We start from the raw sequence: 22,610 nt of genomic DNA on the forward strand, positions 1-22,610 counted from the left end.
TCAACGAATGTGTTTACGTGATCTGAAAAAAAATGATATCGTTAATCTGAGAAAACCAATTGTGATGCATCTGATATTTTAAGCATTTAATTATCCAAATCATTTTCTTGTCCTCCTTCTGTTTATAAACTACATTTAATTGCTCCGAAGAATATAAACGAAAAGTTGGGACAAATTTATCTGTTGAATCGAGTACGTACGACGACATAGAAAGTCAAAATAATTAAATTAAATTATTAAAAATTAAAAAACTCCCCTGAAAATTCGAACGGAAGAAACATATAATTCCCTGCATATATTTCCCTCTATATAATTCCCTGCTTTTAATTTCCTGCATATATTTTTCTACATATAATTCCCTGTTTATACTTCCTTGTAAACATTCCCCTGCATTTTTAGGTTTTATGATTGTAATCTTACTTATTGAACAAAAAAGTAAATTGTAAAAAAAACACCTTTCTAAAATCTTACACCAGTAATATCATTTAATTAAAAAAGGATCATGTCATAAAGCCAGGCATAATTAAGAAAAATTGACATCAATTTGTTACATTTCTACACCCAATCTTATTCTTACTTAAAATCATTCAGAAATTAAAATTCTTTGTCTGTAAGGGCATTTGGCTAAACTGCCAAGTCATTTTTTTATTGTATGTGTTGACAATGGTTTTTGATGTTTAACCCTTACAACGACTTTGAATTTATTTTTACAACCGAAATTTGCTTTAAAAAGCAAATTTCATTACATAATCAATTATGTTATCATTAGGCTAGCTACTTTAAATAGCGCGCGAACAAATTTTTTAACAACAAAATTTCTACTACATTGTATACAGAAGAAATATCACAGTTTTAAAAGACAGCTCAAGTAAGTTCAATTTTTATTCTTTCATCTTGTAAATACAATTACTATTTTATACTTTGTTTGTGTGGATGAAAAGTATCTACTAAGAAGTTACCTAATTGACATTCTTTCTCTATTGTTACATATTGTTAAAAAAAAAAAAGCAGTAGAAATCCACTCGTTTCAAATCGAGGGGGAGTGGAAAACAAGTTCGAATAAACAAAAATGTGATAAAGCAGAATAATATACAAAAATTTTATGTAGCAAGGGATTAAGAAAATCGAAATTAGCGGATATGTAAATATGAAGACATTCGAGTTGACTATTAAGGACTGAAAAAGTTTGGTGATAAAACAATATTTATTTATTCTTTACTTGTAACGTTTTTAGATAAGATGACTGAAAAGTTTAAAATCCTTTCCATTATTGGACTAGCGTGGTTGTCGTTGGCTGTACTGGCACACATTGTAGGGCTAACAACCAACAAGTGGGTGGTTACCACTTTCTCGGCTGATGTTGATAGCATAGTCAAAGCATTAATACCCAACAGCAATTCTAAAAGTGTTACAAATCTACAAAATCAGATCTCCATCGGAGGCGTAAATTCTGTGAACCTACAAAAATTATTGAATCAAATGGAATCATTAACGTTATTAAGATCGCTTTCATTTGATGTAACAATCAGCAGCGGCATGAAGGAGATTTGTTTGGACGTTGAAAAAAAGAGTGATGCAATCGACAAAAATCTTATCGACACCATCAACCGTCAGATTGAAGTGCAAGTTGGGATGGTTGTTAAATGTCATAGTATTTCACATTTAAGTGATTTATGGAAAGAATATAAAACAAACTTAAAACGACTTGGAGTTAAGTTAAATGAGGAAGTGAAGAATATTGATGGTTATTTCGATGGTATAACATTTGTTTGTTTGTATTTAAAGTCATTTCTGTTAAGCTCTGATTTCTTTTTCTATTATATATGCTATAATTGTTAAAATAAAAAATTCTTTCAATTTTAGCGTTGAACAATGTCAAGATTTGTATTATTGCAGCTGCAGTGTTTGCTAGTTTAGCCTTGGTTGCTTCATTTGTAAAAGCTCCTTGTTTGGATATCTCCTACAAACAATGGATTGTGGGTATTGTTGTTGCTTGTGCTTTGATTGCAAGTAGGTTTTTTGTTCTTAACATTGATGACAATATGGTATCTTTCTTAGGATGCGTTACTGAGCTTGTATTGCAGTTCCTGACAAATATCCTGATTGTGAAAATGTATTCTTTTTTTTCTAATCAGAAAATTAAAGTTCCCAAGAACTAATTTTTGCACAACATATTAGCAAGTCTTAATATTTCGCGAATTTTACAAAGAAAAAAATCGATGTCATATCTTTTTCAAATTATACCGTATTTCAAGGGCTTTTATATAGGAGACAAAAAATTGAAGTTGAAATTCACATATTTATTACATACAGTGCTAGGTTATTGAATAAATTAATGTAAAAGGCTAATTTCATGACAAAAATTCGGCCAAAAATTGTTTCGAATGTTAAAACAAAAAATGCGCTCTTTTTCTTTCTTTTTTTAAGTAAAAGCAAAAATAGTCAAGTTAAATTTTGGCAGACGACGATTTGTTCTCCTTTTTTAAAATAACGTCGTCAAAATCAATGCAACGAAGGAATGAGAGATAAATACACGTGAAAATTAGGAATTTCCCATGCGCATGCTCAAACGTTTTCGTTTTAAAAATTTTCAAACAAAATGCGGCGTAGAGTTAGCCCGTCAAGTGTTTTTTTCAGAAGACAAAGAATCTAAGTTTCAGAAGACAAAGAATTTAAATTTCCAAAGGAGTAATTTTCGCGGATTTAGGGAAAAACAAGTTTCCTTCTAATTTTCGCAAAATTAACTAACCTCGCGAAATTCTCTAAAGATCGCAAGCATTAATGGTTTATCTTTTTTATTCTCAGTTGTATCTTCAATTGCTGGAGTTGCAGTATTAAAAAAAGAATTTAACCTTAAAACCGATTTTGAAGATCAAAAAGAAAGGAACCTTGCAGAACTTAAAAAGTTTAGCAAACCATTATTCGATCAATATGCTACCTTATTTGACACTCTGAAAATAACAGAAAAGAATGGTTATTCTCACATCCTTTTTTGTTTTGGAATTGTCTTGTTGTTCGCTGCAGTAATAGTAAACATTGGAGAATTGATCAGTGGCAGGAAAAGCAAATATGGTGGATACGTATAAATGTCATTTCTAATGTCAGATGATAGAAAAATGAACTAATCAAAAGTTTTATAACTATATTGAATATGTAACATATATGATATTAATCTTCATATTTTTTATCTATTTGTTGATTAACCCAGATTTGTGTAATTGTGTTTTACTCCCGTAAAGTAGTATTTTCGTGCATCCATGATTTAACTGAGGTTTCCAAATGGTGCAACATCGACTACATAGAAAAGAATGATGGTTTTATTAAACGAGAAAGACGTTTAACATCAATTTACTTGTATTATAAAAAAAATAACAACTCCGATATTGCGATTATAGCTACTTTAAACAGGCAAAAGTATTTAAAAAGGGAATTTGAAGCCTAACGAGTCTGAATTGTAACTTTTTTTATCCATTCCGCTACTTATTCTTAGTATCAGTAAATTTTGAAACCAAAGTCTTTTAAAAACGGACTATTCAAAGTAAAATGGTTTTCACAGCTTCTGACGATAAAGAGACATTAAACAGGATCAAAAAAAAGTTTTAATCAGGTTCAAGTATAGCCAATTTTTGGGTTATCTAACCAATATCTCACTCAATAATAAAAAAAGAGATTCCGAAATATTTGGGCCTGTTTCTATCAACTTTAAATTGCATGCTACCTGAAAATTTGATAAATACAGTTCGTTCACTTATGGACGAGTGATATCGCGCTTTATTCTTATGCAGAGAGCCCTTCTTCATAATCCTAGGCGTATCTTATACTCACGTGAAGTACTCACACAAAATCACCATCTCCAATGCAAGGTTTATATACACTAAAGACGTATTCAAATTTTCTTATTGACAACAGCACCAAAAAAGAAATACAAAGAAAATTCTGAGCAGCAAAATAACAGTGAAAATGTTTCAAAATTAAACTGCAGTCTCATATAAAGAGGGATTTTCACGAAGCTGATTTTTTACTGTACCAAGTTCCATGTATTTCACTAAGAAACGGAATCTTCCATTGAATAATATGATAAATTTTACTATACTATATTGTGAATTTTTTTAGCAATGAGTTTTTCTAAAAATAAATACTGAAAGTTACCTTCCAATTGGCCGAAAATTTTACAGCGAAATTTTTCGCCGCTAAAAAATAAAAGGACTGTTCTACTTTCTAGCAGGGCAAATTTTTAGTAAACTTTTTAGTAAGGCGAATTTTTTTCCGCAAATATAAAACAAACATAACTGCGCATGCTTATATACATTTTGCTGGCGAATTTTCCTTCGTGAAAATCCTCCCTAATATTTACATTTTTTTCAGTTTCTGCACAAAATCATGTTATCTGTGTTTTCGTTTTTGTTTCCATGGCAACACTGAACACGATTTAAAATCTTTCGGCAAAGAAGCCAGTTATTGTTGTAGCAACACAAAACACGCACCCGACCCATCCGAGTGTAAAACTTCGTCCGTACACAACATCCGGTAATTTCATGCCAAAACTTTTTACACCGGGCGGTAGCAAATCTTCTATCGGCATAAGCATGTATCCGGACAGTGCACCGGCTAAAACAAGAGCGGAGCAAAGAGAGAAAATTGAAATATTCCACCCTTTGATTTTTATTGAAAAAATGCTTAGGAATGAAAGCGCTGCGGCTGTAACACTTGAATAGCACGCTATTATAAGCACAGCTCGGCAAGCATTTAAAATGTTTTCATTGTCTACCGGTGGATATTCTATACACTTAGGTTGTCCATCCACGCACATTTGAAAGATGCCTTGATGAATTTTTAACCCAAAATCTTTAATATCGTAAAAACCCCAATGATCACCAGCTGCACATGTGACGGTGAGGCAAAAAGCCGTAACGGCCGTAAATAAGAGTACAAATCTGCCATACTTCGCCATATCGATTTCTGTTTCGCCAACTTATCTTTCGTATCTTTGTATCTGTCGTATCTTTTCGCAAGGATAAATTACAATTGCAAATCTCTCAAAGTTTAAAATAAATTATTTATATTGTTTATTATATAAATTTTTAAAATCAAAAGAGTTTTAGTATTTTACATACTATTATTTTTAAATTTGATTTATCGTAGTGTAATTGTTAATCGTAAATTAATAATTCCTACCTTCTATTATTATCTATAAAATCTTTAACATGTGCACACATCGGTACACCTGTTTTAAAACAGAAAAATAATATTTGCTTCTCTGTTTATGCTTTAGACGTTTTACGCTTCTTGACAGTACAAGGAACCTTCACTCAAACATCATAAGGGTTAGGGACCAAGAGGCTTAACCCTAATTACACATGGGACTAGCACAACGCCCCCGCGGCCTGTGCATAACTTTGTTGAGCACGTGGTTGAGTGGTGAGATTTTGTGACTGCTCTTAAATTTTTTTATGGCTTGCGATAAAAATTGCTTTTACACTTCGCGGAATGTATTGTGTTTTCAGGGAGGGAGAAATTAATTTTGAAAAGTACATTATCGTGGGAGTGTTTTTAAATGCTGTATTTGTTATATAAATATTTATTACATGTGTGTTGGTCACAAGTCTTTCACCAACATGCATGTAATAACGGGGCAGATAACAAATGCACACACTAATTTATCTACAGGCACTATTTTCTGTTATCATAAAAAGACATTGTTTAACACTGACGCCATCTATGCAAATACACAGAGTGTTTATTCTACCATTTTATCCTTTTTATGGGGATGAGGGGTGCACGAGCATGTGACTTTACTCAAAGGTTAGAGGGACAAGTTATAGTACCGTTTTCCATCCCAATTTAGCCTGAATAGACATTCTGCAATAAGTTGGAATAAGCGTGTTGCTGAGAGATGACAAACACATACACTTAATTACCTACAGGCACTATTTTCGCAACTTTGTTACATGTATGTTGGTGGCCAGTTTAAGTAGGTGAAATAAAAATATGAAGAAAATAGACAGAAAAGTTAAAAAAACATTTTTAGTGACTTTCTGTTTTTGTGATTCCTAAAAATTTACGTTTAATAAATATCAAGTTTACTTTATTCAAGGAGCTTTATTTGACACTCCGCTTTTCGCTTATACAGATACTTGCGCATATGCAGAACCTAGATTTACGTGAGAAGACCTACATTTGTACGGCAGAAGAAAGACATAGCCCGACGTACAGTCAGTTTTGTCCAACTTTTCACAACAATGTTCGCGAAATTTTGATCAACATATCTGCAAAACGAAATGTTTTTAAAACAGACTAAACACGTATTAGAGAGGTTACGTCATTATACATCAACAGACGGAAGAAAATACCCATAAATTCAACACAAGTGCGTCGCTTGATGACGTGCGTCATCAAATGACGTGCATCATTCAATGACGTAGTTTTGAGAGTAAAAAAAGTAGACGTGCTACCTTTAACAGAAAAAACAAACGCCCTATTTAAACAAACACTCGATGTAAACAAACATCCGCCCTTTTTAATATCCGTTTTAAAGTGCCTGATCGTGGGTGAAAAGTTCCAAAAAAATATTTCAAAATAATAATAGTTAAGACAGCGAGAGCTGCATCGTCGTTGGCGATCACAATATGTTAGTAAAGCGAGAATTACATCGTCGTTGGCGATCACAATATGTTAGTAAAGCGAGAATTACATCGTCGTTGGCGATCACAATATGTTAGTAAAGCGAGAATTACATCGTCGTTGGCGATCACGATATGTTAGTAAAATTAAGAGTTCTAAATAAGAAACATCAACTATTTTTTCATGCTATATTTTCTCATGATGGCGGCTTGCTCTACTAACAATCTTGTTAATGGTACACAGAAATATGAGCCGTATTTTTTACCAGATAACAACACACGTCATCCACACGTCAATACAACAAGTAGTTATCACCAGTCTTCTCAAACATGCATGTTTATTAAAGACAGTTTTACACCTGAGACTTATATGGTCAGCGGTTAGTGAGGCCTGATCATTTAAAAGCCCTGGGAACTACATTCATGGAGGACATGTAGTAATATCCTTAGGAAAAAAGTACTGAGAACGAAGTTAGCATTGAAAAAAATTTCAATATCGATATTCTTTAAGAAAATGCTTATATCTGTATCATCTACCCCCTTTTTCAATGTTGCATTTATACATTAAAAAACCAACGGAAGTAATTTCTTTTAAGTTTGGAAGAAAGAAAAATACTGGCAGCCGTTAGTTACCTGCCATTATGAATAATAGATATTACAGACTAGCAGTACAAATTGTTGAAATTTAGATAAATGATTGAAGATCGGAGTTGGACTTCTGTTGTCTATCGTCGTATGCTACTTTCTATAATGTTTACTAAATCTTCGATCAGAGTGGGAATCGAACGCCTACCCCAGTTTTTTTATTATATAATAATTTCATCTTGCTATATGTAAGATTGATTATTACACGATGGTTCGGAAACTGTATCAAGGAAGATGCGGAGGAGAGTGTATTTAGAGGTGTGATCCGTCAAACTATATTGTGCTCCATACATAAGGAATTATCATAGTTTACAGAGCTATAAGTAAAACCAACTGTGGAAAAACGATTATGCAACCTGATCCTGCACAGTGAGAAAATTTAAAGCCTTAATTCCACATTATTCTTCTTTCAAAGTTTTTACTGAGTTAATCCTTTCCGCTAGCTAAGAGATAGACGTAACAACAGACATAGAACTGTCAACACAGAGAGAAGACTTCAACATGCGAATCCGATAACGCGAGAATAAACTTCCTTTGGAATGAATAAACTCAGCGGGATAAATATCAACATATTCTTACCCAGTTTTGTTTCTCCTGCGATGTAACTTATTTAAAAAGGAATCTGGGTTTCAGGTTAAGTGTGTGATATAATTCCTGACCTAGCATTATATTTAATTTGATGTTATCGTAAATTAACTACATCTATCTTAGTTATCATAATTGCGGCTTTCGTTGCGTCAAAAGAATATATTTAACCTGAACTGTTATCAAGGAAAGTTTAAATACGTCATAGAATGCATGATGGCGTTTTTAAGTATTGCACAACTGACTATAGCACAACAAGAATTAAAATTTTAAGAATTAAATTAAACACTGAATATGACCCTATTCCCAGGGCTGGCTACTCCTCATCTGATATTGATATAAAATATTAATCCCTGGGAACAGATTAGTAGAGCAACGATTGAATAAAGTTGGCAATCGTATTCAGTGCCTCGTTTGCGCACACACATGCTTCTTATCTAAATATTTGCCAATGGTCTACAAAATGTGTAAAAAAAAAGCCTGTGACAGTTTTAAAGAAAATTTCAGTACGAACGGTACACGTATATAGGGAGTTTTGTTAATCATAATGGTAGCGCATTGTTATTACGTTTTGTAACCAGAACTGCATTTATTTTAGCAATTTTATAGAAAAGTAAAAAAGAAATAGTGGAATAACAGTGTTTCATCCTGCAGTTTATTCTTGATGATTATTTGACTTTATACTACAAAGAATGTTGAATGTAGTTTTGTTGTTGGAAATTTTTTTAGATGAGAATACTTCTTCTGGTAGCAATACCCAACCTCGTCCCCAGGGTCTTGTGGTCCCTGATCCGTTATTACGGAGTGGCCTGATAAACAAGGCAAAATGCCCTGGGAACGAGGTTGAACAATACCATTTATCTGGTACTGCTATAAATAAAGCTAAGACTAGATAAAAATGTTTAGTCAACATAAAGCATAAAAATAGACTTAAAAGGGTTGCAACGGGAAAGAGTTGTTTTAATTGACAATCATGCAGGAAATCTCATTCCTCATTTTATAACTACGGCAGCTATTTTTTCCAAATCAAAAATGTTGAGAGGGAAAGTAGGAAACAAAACAAATCCTACGCAAAAGACCATATATGGGCAGCACGTCGTATTAAAATGGAATTTAAAGTATTTCATGACGACATCCGAACAAGTGGTTTCCACTAATGACCTTAAAATTTGTTGTTATAAACACGAGAGTGTGTTAATCGTATCGCAGTAGCTGGTTTCAAAGAGTTCCTACAGAGTTGGTCAATAATAATAAAAGAGGATTAATTTGATTACACGAAGAGATTCTTAATATAAAATTCAAAAACAATTTATAATTTGTTATTCCACGAGAAGTCCTTCAGGTAAGTGAACACGTTTTTTATTTCTGTGATAAATATTTTATACGCCATTTATACTTCAGTTTTTTATTTATATTTTATTTTATCTTATTGGATTTTTTTTACTTCTGAGTTGCAAAGGCGTGATTACATGTTTTCAGTAAGAGTGACATGATTGCAAATTTTTTCATCTTTCTTTCGAAACAAGTGAGCATAGGTCTTTCCCCCGTCTTTATAGTTGACATCAATTGTTCAAATATTTCACTCCTCTTATATTGGTTAAAATGAAATTGCATTGAAATAAACATCTTGAGTTTGATGTTCTCTGTTTTTTTAGGGGGGTTGTTGGTAGTTGACTCCCCCTCACCCACACCATCGTTCCCCTAATTGTACCCCATTGATTACGTCTCTGGGTCCTGCTTACTCTGTCTCGAAGTTCAAGTAAACAGCATTGACCTTTTCCTGATTAAAGCTCTAAAGAATGCTTTATTCTTGGTATCATTTAAGCCAACATTCTTCTCTGTTCCAATTAGCACTTTTTATTACTTTATCTACCGATGAATTTAATTTCATAATTATAAATAGTTAACTGCGACGTTTTGACAAAAAAATTGGTTAAAACTCGTTCCCATACTCTAAAAAACCAAAAAACCAAAAGGCATGGGTTCCTTATTTTGTTCAGTGCACTTCTTTATATTTGTTGTTTTTGTTTCAACTTATCATAAAGCGATATAACTTCATTTTGCAACACCGTGTAACACATTGATTTCAACGTTGATTTAAATTTTAAGTATGCTAGCAGCTTCGTTGATAAATACATACGTGTTTAATGTTTTAAAATAACAAATAAAATTAGTAAATTTATATTACTGGAAATGTTTTAACAACATTGATCACGTGGTTTGTGTTGAGCAAAAATCTAACCGTAAAAGAATTTAAAGAATCGTCCGTTTAAAATCGTTGCAAAACAAACACCCGGAATAAAGAGAATGGCAAGACCGTGAAAAAATAACAAGTGCCTCAGAAAGTCATGCTTTAAAATAACATTATTTTGTCCTGATTGACAAAATCAAAATAAAACGTGTTCCATGTGATATAGTTGGAATTTTTTATTGACTCAAATCACTTCCTCATAGAATTTCTTCTAACTCCCGCTGTCTATTAAGCGTCGTTCTCTGCTAAAACACGCTCTCTGCTAAAAAACGCCCTTCAAAAAAGCCTTTCTTTAATGCAAGGTTCTTTAGAAAATGAACATGGTGACAAAAACAGTGTAGAAACCATTAAAATAAAAAGACGCCGGGTTGTTTACACATTAGGTACGGCATTGCGATATTTCGACGTGACGACAGTACGACGTTTTGACGTAACAACGTAACGACGTTATGCATCTTTATGTATCGATGTTATTATCATTGAAGGTTTCCTTTTAATTTTGAAAGTCTTAATATAACTTTACCTATTTTCTACACATTCACATTTCTGAAATAACTGGACAACAAAAATAGGAACACTGAAATAATAAAAAATAAGTATTTATATAAAGTTGTTTCGATTCATGTTGGCTATGTTACAGGTTGATTGAAAGAATGACTTTTAACTCGCTATTATATCGTGGTTTGGAAATCAAAAGCTGTGTATGGTTACTACAAGTGAAATCACGTGTGCATAGCACGTGTTCATAGCACGTGTTTAGCACTCCACAGTGAAGTGATAGGCTTTTGTCTGCATTCACTGAAAGTCATGGTCTACATTTGTTTTTCTAGCTTTATCTCAGACACGGGTGGTAAAATATCATGTGGATAAAACGTTTTAACAAAGCAGGATAGAACACACAGCTTTGTTTTTTCTGCTGCGATGCGAGGGTCATTTTTTTCTTACGGAGTCAACTTTTTGTTATTAAACTGAAGGTGTCAAAATTATTATTGCATCATTGATTCAAAGTGACTGTTTTGTTTGTGGGAAGGGAATTTGATTAGTATAAAAAGAGAAGAAAAAAAGAAGAAAAATTAAGTTACCATGGCAATGGAACAAGGTACAGACCTCTCAGGATTATGATGTTTTAGACCTCGAATTTTTGCCAGTTCTGTCATTCGCGAAATTTATGCAATAGAGTACGGCCATTCGTAAAAATAAATTCGTGCGAAATCTAAAAAAATGCAAAAATTTGACTCGTAAAATCGCGAAATTCAATTCTCACGAAAATAATCCATTAAAGTAGTTTGGTGACAAATTGTTTATCTCTATTTCACCTGTGAGTGTAATGTTTTAGTGAGAATATTGTTACAGTTGAAGCCTTGTTAATTTGCTTATTATTTTTATTGCCCGTCTTGACCTTAAACAGAGGTCAGTGACCATAATCAAATGAGTCGTTACGATCGAAATAACTTCAGAGTATTTCCAGTAAATGGGGATGTCCATCTTATATTTCCCTTTACGAGAAACTTGCGAATCAAAAAAATTACACATGAATGTATGTCATGTTGACAGCGCTTTAGTCGCTATTTTTACAGAGATTTACCACCGTCAGAAATGCTGGAAATAGATTGGTCGCATTTAACAACAAACAAACATCCTTTGAAATTCAATATTTCGTGAAAGGATAAATTCGCAGCAAACAGGAAATTAGCTATTAACATCTATTTATCACAAGTTTATAAACTCCCTCCCATTTTAATTAGATAAAGAAGGATTACCCTAAACGGATTAACCTTCAAAATATTTCATTACATTAGTCAATTGTGTGATATGTAAAGCATGCTTTATATTCTGTTTCACGCTTTGTTGGCAAAATATAGGTGTCATTGATGACCGTCAACAGTTTTCTGTAATTTGCTGTGGTGCATAATACACTTTACCAAAACTTAACGCTCCAAAAACATAAAAAATTCTTTGGTGGTAAATGCCAAACTCGTCAAATTTAAAACAAGAATAAATTAAGTCTCTAGAGTGGAACGTTTCCAGGTTTACTTTGCATGCAAAAAAACTCTATTTGAAATATGAGATATCTGATGCAGTGTGAATCATACTATTAAACTACGAATCAGTCTCAATAGAATTGCCGGGGTAAAGGACAGCTGTACTATGAGCCAACAAACTACCAAGTCTGTTTTTTCTTGCCAGGAGCCTCAGAATGGAAGTTGTTAATACGCATGTGTACATAACATAAACACGCGCCAAAGTCAATCTCGTCCCCAGAGCTTCTTTTTCCCTTTCTGATATGCGTGCTGGCGCGAAAGAAGTAGCTCTGGGACTGGCTGGTTAAAGTTTGAATTTCATTGGCTCTTCAATTACGCGAGTTTTAAGACGAGTTGCTTCAAGGCGAGAACGTAACGGCCGTGAGTTAATTTAAAATGGCGGAAGATGATGTGCGGGATTTGTTATGTTGCTGTTTGTTAATGTATGAAGATTTTTATTACATAAAGAATAAAATTTAAGAAAATATTATTTTGGTAATGCTTACGACCATGTTGAAAAGATACCTGTAAAAAGATATAATGCAAGGTACTTATAAATAGGTTTTTCTCACCTTTTGTTTAGCTAAACTAGAGCTAGACTAGCTATATATTCTCATCATGTAACCATGCATCAACATGTTTGGAAAAAATAAAAGAATAACTGCAGAAGATTCACCAAAAAGGTATGACCATACTTCATAAAATTTTATGTTTATAATATTTATATAACATGTAACCATTACATATATGCAATATATATATATATATATATTCCCCAACAGGTTTCCAACAACATCAACACCTAAAAAAGTTTATGCAAAAAAAGATTTATCAACAGCATGCAGATTATGTTCAAATAATGTGGAGCAAAAACGTTTATTCAGTATATTTAACAAGGTTGGATTAGAAAAAAATTTAAAAAGGAAAATAAGTAGAACTTGTGGAATTGATGTGAATGAAGCAGATGTTTTACCAGCAGTAATTTGTCGAACGTGTATGAATTTTATTGAAAAAATGTGGACATACAGAAAGTGTTGTTGGGAAAGGATACATAATAGCAGCAGCTATGCAGATGTTAGGTATGGAAAAATTGGATGACAAGCCATCAATTATGAAATTTCCAGTTAACTTAATTCACAAACCTCTTGAAGAGAAATGCAAGTATTTAGATACTGTGCTAGAAACATTTGTTGATAGGTTTCTTATGCAAAGAGGTGGGGTGCAATGTCCAACAGATTATGTTCAAAATTATGGTTTGTGTAGCATATTCCAAACAGTTTTGGTGTTGCAGATGAAGGATACTGCAAAAGAAGGGGATGGTGATCGTAACCTTGTTAATCAAAAGCTGTTGCTATCAATCTTCAAATCACTGGGTCTTTACAGTAAGTATGCACTCGAAATGTTTGTATCAATAGCTCAAGTGGAAAGCTTATTAACACCAAGGCTTGCTAAACAACAAAAGTGGAGTTATTTTGTAAATTGGAGAGGCGGTCCTGGTCAAAATATTGAAGAAGATTTAGCACAGGAAATAACAAATAAAATCAGTAAAAATATTGTACATCATATGGGACCAAACAAAACCTTTAGTTCTATTAGTAAAATATGCAAAGCAACAAGTGGGATTAAAGAAATAACTGAAAATTACGATAAAGAACTGGAGAAACATGCAAAATCTGTTCAACATGCAACTGCTAATAGTAAAAATGATGAGATCGAAATAATTGAAGAATTGCTGAGAGTAAAACCCTTCGATTCGATACCTGATAGATTTCATGCAAGCTTTTGCAATATAAAGAGTAATCCACTACGCTATTTAAATGTGAGTGACTTTCATAAATGGCTTGATAATCATAAAAATGAAATAGGTATTTATCAGTAAAATATTCTTACACACAATGTGTTATATATATATACATTATTAGAATGTGAATATGCATAAAAACATAAACTTTTTATTGCAAGCTGGACTTTAAAAAATATTGCTGATATAGGATGTCTAAAATATCTTTACAGATAAATGTTGTTTGACCCCATCAAAAATCTTATTTGATTATAAATTTGTTGCATAATCAAACTAGCTATCTAGAGTATATATATACACAATCTGCTTCACAAAAATTCTAATGGTCCAACCTTACCAATAAAAAATGTTTTCAACAAAATAAAAGAAGAAATAAAAACTATATATATTATTTATATACTTATAGATTCAAATATTTTCTGATGACATCAAAAATTTTTGTCGAATACCTTTCATCCCAAACATCAAATTTATGCAATAAATCACGTTCACAAGTTATTAAATGAAAATTGTTGGAAATTTTTCCAATAACATCATGTGTCAAATTAAACTCAAATGTTAATAAATGAGAGTCTTCTTCCTTTTCAACATTAATCATTTCTAGCTCTAAACGTATTGATTCTCTATCAATATCTGACATTTGTATATGATGAACAGGAGAAAAATCTTCAGTTGTCGTAGGATTAGTTTTCACAACAATTGTCTTGTGTTTCGCATTTAAAACTGAAGTATTTGAGCAATGATTTTCTGAGACAATCAGTCTCTTGACAATATTTTTTAATTGATTCATCCATTTTTAAATTATTTTTACTGATGTCAGAGTTGTTGTAGTACAATATGGCATTTGATTGTGCACCATTTCTCCCTGCACGTCCAATTTCTTGTATGTAACTTTCCAGTTTTGATGGGGGAGAAATATGAATAATGTTAGTAACCTGAGGTACATTAACACCCATACCAAAAGCAGTGGTTGCAAATACTACCCTTATTCGAGAGTTTAAGGATTTCAATTCTTCCAAAATATCTTCTTTCATACACGAAGTGGTTGATGCATGAAATTGAGCATACAATTTAGCTCTTGGAGTTATCTCGTTTTCACAGAAGGGATTTTCAATAACCTTTCAAAAAGTTTATATGCATATCCACAATATTTTAAACCCATATATATAATTGTGATAGGGTAATCTTGTCTTGTTTCGTTTAATTTTGTTGCTATTGGTAATAGAATTTGTTCATAACTTTTTACACCATAGTTGTTTGGAAGTCGTTTTTTTACACTTAGAAACACATTTCTACGATTTGGTGAGGCTTTTACAATTTTGCAGTTCTGTAGAGATAAGTCTTTTATAATTTTGGAAATCATTTTATCTCCCGCAGTTGCGGTTAATGCAAGCATAGGGCGATCTTGAAAGATGGTGTTTAAGACAACCAAATCTTGAAAGCTTTTTCTAAATTCCAGTCCCCTGAAACGATATAAAAACATAATATATATATATACCTAAATATGTAAATTATAGTATATACATAGTAACAAAAAGAGTATATATATACATTTATATTTTTAGCTGATAGTTTTTGTACATTTTGTAGCTAGCTATATATAAAATTTACTTACCACAATTCCACACAATGTGCCTCATCTACTACACATGCAACAACATTATCCTGATAAATTTTTGATTTTAGTAAATTTCTTCCTGTGTGTGACAAAAATGCTTCTGGATGTCCAAATAAAAAATCAATATCTCCATTTTTTATTTCATGTGAAACTTTGAAATTTGGTTTGACAGGATCTTCCGTATTCAAATGTGCAAAAAGATCTTCTGTACATTCTTCCCTTTCATAAGTAAGTGTAGCAACTTCTACACCTCTTTGGCTCAAAATTTTTTGTTGATCCTCAATGATAGCGTTGAGAGGGCTAACAACAATCACTATGTTTCTTTTCTTCTGTAAAGGCATTACAAAAGGAAGTAACTGGTACAAAATGGATTTCCCATATCCAGTAGGCAAAACCGCAAGAGTATCGTTTCCATTAATTAGTTGTTCAAAGCAAATGATTTGTTTGGGCTTTAACACAAAATTTGGGTCAAAACCTTTCTCTAGAGCAAGTTTGGAAAAAAGTTGTATTATATTTTCCATCTTGTTAGCCAGCTAACTAAATTTTTACTCGCCATATGCTTGTTTTTATGCTCAGTTACCTTCCTATATCCCTTCCGTAAAATCTGGACAAGCAAGACAAACGGCTTTTCAAAAATACCCACTATAGGTGGGTATTTTGACCGGCCAGTCCCAGAGCTACTTCTTTCGCGCCAGCCACATATCAAAAAGAGAAAAAGAAGCCCTGGGAACGAGATTGGCGCCAAAGTTAGTGACCGCAGGGTCTACTTAAAATAGATTGCAAGAGTAAAACAAAATATTTATTGTATTTGAAGTAAAGTAAATATTAATTAATGTATAAATGAAATAAAGTTTTTTTATTGTTAAAAGTCGTTGTTATTAGCAAACAATACCTTAAAATAATATAGCTAGAGGAAGTTATGGTCACATTTCGTCAATAAATCGAGTGTTTTGTAACCAAACATAACATGAACGGAATGTAAAAAACCGAACAATGGGTTTGGTAAGGTATTAGCAAACACAATTGTGTTCTGTAGATTATCAATCGGTTTAGTCACTTGAGTTGAGTCTCCAGCGATGTTTTTTTTTCTACCACCGCATTAACTTTAGAAAGGGGAGGGGGGTCTTACATTCTTTTTGTAATAAAAGAAGGTTCCGCAAAAAAAAAAGAAAAAAAAGAAAAAAGAAAATAAGAAAAGAAAGCGTAGAAAAAGAAAAGTTGGCAGAATTAAATGTTCAAACTTTTGTTGTCGTCTTTAGATGGCGGGAATTTTCTTGAATAAATCTTAATAAGAATAATCTACCCTGAAACTTCGCTAATACACACACAGTTACGAAAAGACAGAGATATTAAGTATCTAAATTAACTTTCAGTCAATGCCATTCTTCCTTCAATCAATAGACTCTTAAAATAGCTCTCACATGTCGACCTAAAAACGAGTAAACAATTCTTAAAATATTTTTCTTTGTTGTTTGTTCATTTTGCTAAATGCAAATAAAATTAGTTAAAAATCTATGAAACATTAGGAATGTGTAGATATTGGTATATTAATTCTTTAATACCATCCCCCGGACAGATATTATACATACCACATCAAGAGCATTCTTTTTCCTTATATGTAACCAACCCCCTGTGATCAGAATATATATTGAAATCAGCTATAAAAGTAATGTTATTGCAACGGGGGTTTACAACATTATAGATCTTGAAATTGATGTTGTTTTACGAAAGTAGGTGCTCAAAAAAACTACGCTACTGAATTTTCTTTCGGCAACAAACATAAGAGGGAAACATTGACACAAGTTGAAGAAATTTTTAAACTTTATTTTAACGTAAGTAATAAAGTGCTTTATTTTTTGCTTTTTCTAAAAAAAATTTGCGACAACAAATTCGCGAATGAGCAAATTTTACTGTGGTTCGGCTCAACGTTTTTGCGTATATAATAAATAAGTCAATAAAAAATATATTTAGTTGATATTGTAGATTTCGACTTCTAAAGTTAAATGGCAAGTTTTTGTTTCATATGCTCTATTTACAAAAAAGTTCATTTCCTAAATAAGTATTCGGGCGAAACATTCAAATTCAAACTAAGCATTGATAAATGACAGCCAGGCGTACGAATGGATTTGACGATATTTATTTTGTCACATGATTGTTTTTTTGATAGAATTTTTTGTTTTAACCGATCAGGAATATAAATTTTTTATCTAAACTTTATACACAATTTATTTGCAGAAAAAACAGCGGTCGTTACAATGCACAAGCAGATTTATATATTCAGCACGCATAAATTTTGGTGTAAGTCACCGACGTTTCAATTACGCTCCATATTATGTAGCTAGTTGTTCCGCCTCTGAGCACATCTCTCTCCTGCATGTTTTAGGATTAGCGTCAAATTTCATCAGTTTCTCACGAAGTCGTTTTTCGTTAAGTAAAAACAATTGTTTCATATAAATAAAACACAATCCAAAGAACAACAGTAACATAATAGCTCATAATGTCTGGCGTGATATTTGATAAGATTTGAAAAAAACGAATCTATTAACAAGTTTCAGTGTCTAAACTTTTTATGAAAGGAACAGGAAAAGACACGCAAGCAAAGAATATGAAATCTATAAATTAAAACAAGGTTCAATTTGTGATAAGAAGCAGGAAAAGTTTTGAATGGAACGGTAAGAAAAGACTGTTTTAAAACTACATTATTTCCTTAGTCTAACTTTAACTTAGGCTAACATTTTGGTCGCGTTTTGAGATTTTCTTTGATTTTACTAAAGATACAGTTCTGTGGACAAATAGATACGTTTGTAAACTTTCTCCGTAATTTGGGATTTATTTATTTATCATTTATTTTATTTATTATTATTATTTTTTGTTTAGCTCATTCGAAAAAAATATGAAATAATGCAGTTTCGCTATCGACAAGAACCACTTTGTACATAGTGCAGTTTCGCTTTTGACAGAATCCACTTTGTACATAGCCACTTAAGTGCTCTCTACAAAAACCACAACGAAAAAAATTCATTCAGTTTAATCACCATTAAATGTTTTTGTTTCGCATTTTTCATGAGAGCGTCTAAACAGATGTGCTTATTTTTGTTACACTTTTTTAGCCTTGAATGTTCCTTCCTTTAAAAAATTGAAAAAAATTTACCCCCACCTGCTGTTGTTTTTTTTAAAAATTCTTTTTTTGCTATGCTGCATGGTTATGATACTTTGTTAGTTTTTTTATTTAGCTGTCATCAGGCACCTGTATGCCTAATATTTAAGTCCTATACCTCTCAGAGCTTTAAATATTGGCTATTACTCGAAACAACCTCTAAAAATCTCTATGAAATCCTTATAATTGAGAAAATTAGTAACTTTTATTAGGATTATCCTTAGGACATGATTTCGTCAAGGAAAATCTCTCTGGAAATTTTGGTCACGTGAATAATCCGATTACCCGACTTTTTCAGATTTTACCCGAAATCGGGGAAAAACGGATTTTCAGGCAATTTTTAACCTTATGCATGCAAACTATGTAAAAACCAGTTATTCAGAAACTTCCGATGACGTCACAGTAAAAGTGCTGACATAAGCAAAAATTTATTGCGGCCATTTTGTTTCTTTTATGACGTACTATAAAGTGTGCCAATTTTGATTCAAATCCGGCCCCGTGTCATAATAAGTTTGAAATACCCCGGATCGAATAGGGTTAATACATTCTTGGCATCAACGTTCTTATAAACTTCCTCCTATAAAAATTATAAAACAATATATATAATATAATACAATATAATAATCTATATAATAATACGCCAGTTCCGTGTGTCTGTAACAGGCAAAGTGGATGTGTTGTTTTTTCTAAAGAAACAGCCGCGGTAACATGTCACTTTTGCTAAACTTTTATTTTCATTCTGTCTTTTGTGTGCTTTTTCAAATTGATTTAAAATTTTTGTTATAAAAAAGTCACGGTTAATTTATTTTATTGTTCTCATAAAAACCTTTGTGTAACTATGTAAACTTTATTACACAAAAGTCACGGGTAATTAATTTTTATTATTCCCTTAAGCACGTGTCTATTGTCTACTGTTATATGAAAAACATTGATTTTATTTATTCCCGCTTGAATGAAATTAACAACAAAACGTTTTGACGAAAAGAACAATGAATTTCGTTGTTTTTCATTCGATATCTATAGTAGATTTTTCCACGGGACTAAATACTAGTATATAATAATATAAAATAACGTGTATTAATCCGCGTCAACGGTCTCATCGTAAAAATAAAGCAACAGTTGTGAAGTCACTATCTTTTTTCAATTATTTTCTTTTCCCTATTCATACGAGAAACCAGCAAATACCAATATTCTAAAAATTATAAAATAACTATCAATGGATTTCCTTTGTCTTTTGTTAAATTAACAGTAATTAACAAAAATGTTACTTTTCATATTATACTTTCGACCACATGTTTTGTGCAGTTTCTAGAAAATTGTTTTTTTGCTTCCAATTTGAGTGGAAAAAACTTCAATGGTTATTTACACAATATGTTTGAAATTTTTATTTTTATTTTATTTTAAAGGTAATGGGAGATCAGTCGCGTCCGCTATCAGGAGTGCTTCATCATGCAATAGCTACAGGTGACATCAGTAAAGTTGAGGCGTTACTTAAACAGGGCGTTTGCGCCAACGCCCCGATTCACTTAAAAGGGAATTTATTCGACGCAGTTAATCGCAGGAGCATGACTAATTCGATTAGTTCACGACAGAGCACGACAGGATCTGTGCTTGATCCGATAAACGAAAGCACACCGCAAGTTGAAGTAAAATGCGAAACGAAATTAAGCAAAACAGATATCGAGGATGACTTAATCAAATCGGGTGATGAAGAAGAACATGTTGAAGGTGACGTGACGGATTATTTAAAGAACAGTCAAGACGATAATGATGGCGAGAAAATGAACAGCAACAAAGAGATGATAGATGATGAAAGTTTGCAAGACGCTGAGGATATCATTAACAGTTTAACACCACAGCCTGTAACTACTTTTGAGGTTGATCAAAACGATAACAATAATCGTAAAAGTATTGCAGACGTAATTGATGAGAAACTCAATGATGATAACGAGACTTTGATAGAACGTAATGCTTCGATTAAGAAAACGACGGCAACCGACTCAAATGTCATATGTGTGGACGGCATTTGTGAAGAAAAACCGAAAAAGCTTTTACCACGAATCAAACGAAAGATTTCGATTAAATGGAGAAAGCCAAAGAAGGAGGAGAAGGAGGGTGATGATGTGGACGACGACGATATGTTGTATGAGAATATGCCGACGGCTGTTAATGTCGACGACGAACAATTAAATGAAAATTACGAAGGCATTGCATTTTTTGATGCTGTCCGAGACGGTATGGACATGATAGTTCAAACTTTGCTCGAGACAAGTAATAACTACCAACTCGATGAACCAGACGAAGATGGCTTCACACCAGCAATGCAAGCAGCTTGGCATGGCCAAAAAGATTGTTTACAAATCCTGTTGGATCACGGGGCAAATATTACACAAGCAAACGCCACTGGTTGTACTGCGGCGCATTTTGCTGCCGGCCAAGGCCACCTTGAATGTTTAAAAATGCTTATTGAGGATGGTGATATAGACGTGGATACAAGAACAAAATTTGGAGCTACGGCTTTAATACTAGCAGCAAAAGGCGGCCACACTGAATGTGTTGAATTTCTGTTGGAACATAAAGCTGACCCAAACATACAATACCGTGGCAATCAAAACTCCCTCCTTTTTGCTGCCGGTAATGGACATTATGACTGCATACAAGCTCTCATGAAATGGAATGTACATTTAGATCAACCAAATTCACAGGGCGTAACATCTCTGATGAGGGCAGTTCAACAGGGTCACATTACAACTGTTGTATTACTTATAGACAGTGGCGCAAATTTGGATATGCAAGATGTTACTGGCAGAACTGCCGCCCACTTTGCTGTTGAACATAATAACACAAAAGCTTTAAAACTTTTACTGCAAGCAGGCGCTATTCACGATAAGAAAACGAAGGGCGGCAGTACGCCATTAAACTATGCTGAACGGTTCCAAAACGCAAAATGTAGCGAGTTACTAGAGCAGCATATAAAAACATTGAAAGAAAAAGCTGTGATTGAACGCGAGGTTGAGATGCAACGAGTGAAAGAAGAACAAACAACTACATGTATGTTATTCAAAAATATATTTCGACGCAAAGCAAGGAGTAAAAATGTTTAAAAAGAAACACTCTCCTAGGTTTACTGGCGACGTAGGAATATTTTGAGATCATATAAGGGAAGGAGGAGCTTGCTATGTTTCATTTTTGATGTGATAACATAAAATGTATGAATTGGTTAAGTCCGTCATGATTCTTAAGTTTTTTCTAAACTTTGAAAGATGAGAACTTTGCAATTTACATACATATACTTACAAAAAATGATGCATTATTTTTTATAAACTTGCTTGCTCGTCATTTTTGGTGAAGTTTTAAAATGTGCCAGGAAACCTTGAAAAACCTGTTGATAAAATGTATATAGGCGTTAATATATCTTTTGTTAAATATATCGAAAAAATGTTGTTATAGAAAAAGCATCAGATGTTTTTTTGTAAGAAAATGTTTTTTAGTCACCCCCTTATCTACTCGTTCTCAGCGAAGACAGGAGAAAATAGTAGAGAGAAATCCTTGCGCAGAAACGTTTGGCGTTTTTTTTTTCTCAAGTGTTATCTGGAAGAGAGAGATATGATGACTTGATTAAAAACATAAGTATGCATACTTTTTGTCCCTTTAACGAATGGTGGGTAATTTTTTTAAAAACAACGAAGTTAAGCTAATATTCTCCGCAAAACGTGTACGACAGGATTTAAGCATATATTGACGTTGCATCACCACAAGACTAACTACTTCTTTGCTAGTAACAGGTTTTATTCTTGCGTCTAATCATTTTTATGGTTTCGCAAATTCTTAGCGTAGCTTATTGGCAAATATAAATCCTCGCAAAATGTAATAGAGGGGGCTGCTCTAACTTTATTTTCTATTACCACATCG

At 32.8% G+C, this 22,610-nt stretch overlaps 4 protein-coding genes across 6 annotated transcripts; 2 read left to right on the forward strand and 2 right to left on the reverse strand.

The window, feature by feature from the left end:
• Positions 1 to 801: 801 nt before the first annotated feature.
• LOC130648930 (uncharacterized) lies at positions 802 to 3,195 on the forward strand. The gene is made up of 4 exons (XM_057455061.1): positions 802 to 868; positions 1,235 to 1,756; positions 1,864 to 2,010; positions 2,806 to 3,195. Exons 2-4 carry the CDS (start codon positions 1,240 to 1,242, stop codon positions 3,084 to 3,086), a joined length of 945 nt encoding a protein of 314 aa, XP_057311044.1. The 5' UTR covers positions 802 to 868; positions 1,235 to 1,239; the 3' UTR covers positions 3,087 to 3,195.
• A 5,840-nt stretch (positions 3,196 to 9,035) lies between these two features.
• On the forward strand, positions 9,036 to 22,156 carry LOC130648696 (ankyrin repeat domain-containing protein 50-like). 3 transcript variants are annotated; one of them, XM_057454757.1, is made up of 2 exons: positions 9,036 to 9,192; positions 20,105 to 22,156. In XM_057454757.1, the coding sequence occupies exon 2, from the start codon at positions 20,108 to 20,110 to the stop codon at positions 21,800 to 21,802; it is 1,695 nt and encodes a 564-aa protein (XP_057310740.1). In that variant the 5' UTR covers positions 9,036 to 9,192; positions 20,105 to 20,107; the 3' UTR covers positions 21,803 to 22,156. The 3 variants fall into 3 exon arrangements, with proteins under 3 accessions (XP_057310740.1, XP_057310741.1, XP_057310742.1); XM_057454758.1 differs by lacking the exon at positions 9,036 to 9,192 and adding an exon at positions 17,236 to 17,373; XM_057454759.1 differs by lacking the exon at positions 9,036 to 9,192 and adding an exon at positions 17,500 to 18,213.
• On the reverse strand, positions 14,324 to 14,957 carry LOC130648444 (probable ATP-dependent DNA helicase RecS). The gene is made up of 2 exons (XM_057454496.1): positions 14,735 to 14,957; positions 14,324 to 14,646 (listed from the first exon to the last, which is right to left on the reverse strand). The coding sequence occupies exons 1-2, from the start codon at positions 14,955 to 14,957 to the stop codon at positions 14,324 to 14,326; spliced, it is 546 nt and encodes a 181-aa protein (XP_057310479.1).
• LOC130648697 (uncharacterized) lies at positions 15,008 to 16,095 on the reverse strand. Its single transcript, XM_057454760.1, has 2 exons — positions 15,539 to 16,095; positions 15,008 to 15,386 (listed from the first exon to the last, which is right to left on the reverse strand). The coding sequence occupies exons 1-2, from the start codon at positions 16,060 to 16,062 to the stop codon at positions 15,008 to 15,010; spliced, it is 903 nt and encodes a 300-aa protein (XP_057310743.1). The 5' UTR covers positions 16,063 to 16,095.
• Positions 22,157 to 22,610: the final 454 nt, after the last annotated feature.

The sequence above is a fragment of the Hydractinia symbiolongicarpus genome, chromosome 7 (genome assembly GCF_029227915.1).
Source record: "Hydractinia symbiolongicarpus strain clone_291-10 chromosome 7, HSymV2.1, whole genome shotgun sequence".
Classification (NCBI taxonomy): Eukaryota; Metazoa; Cnidaria; class Hydrozoa; order Anthoathecata; family Hydractiniidae; genus Hydractinia; species Hydractinia symbiolongicarpus.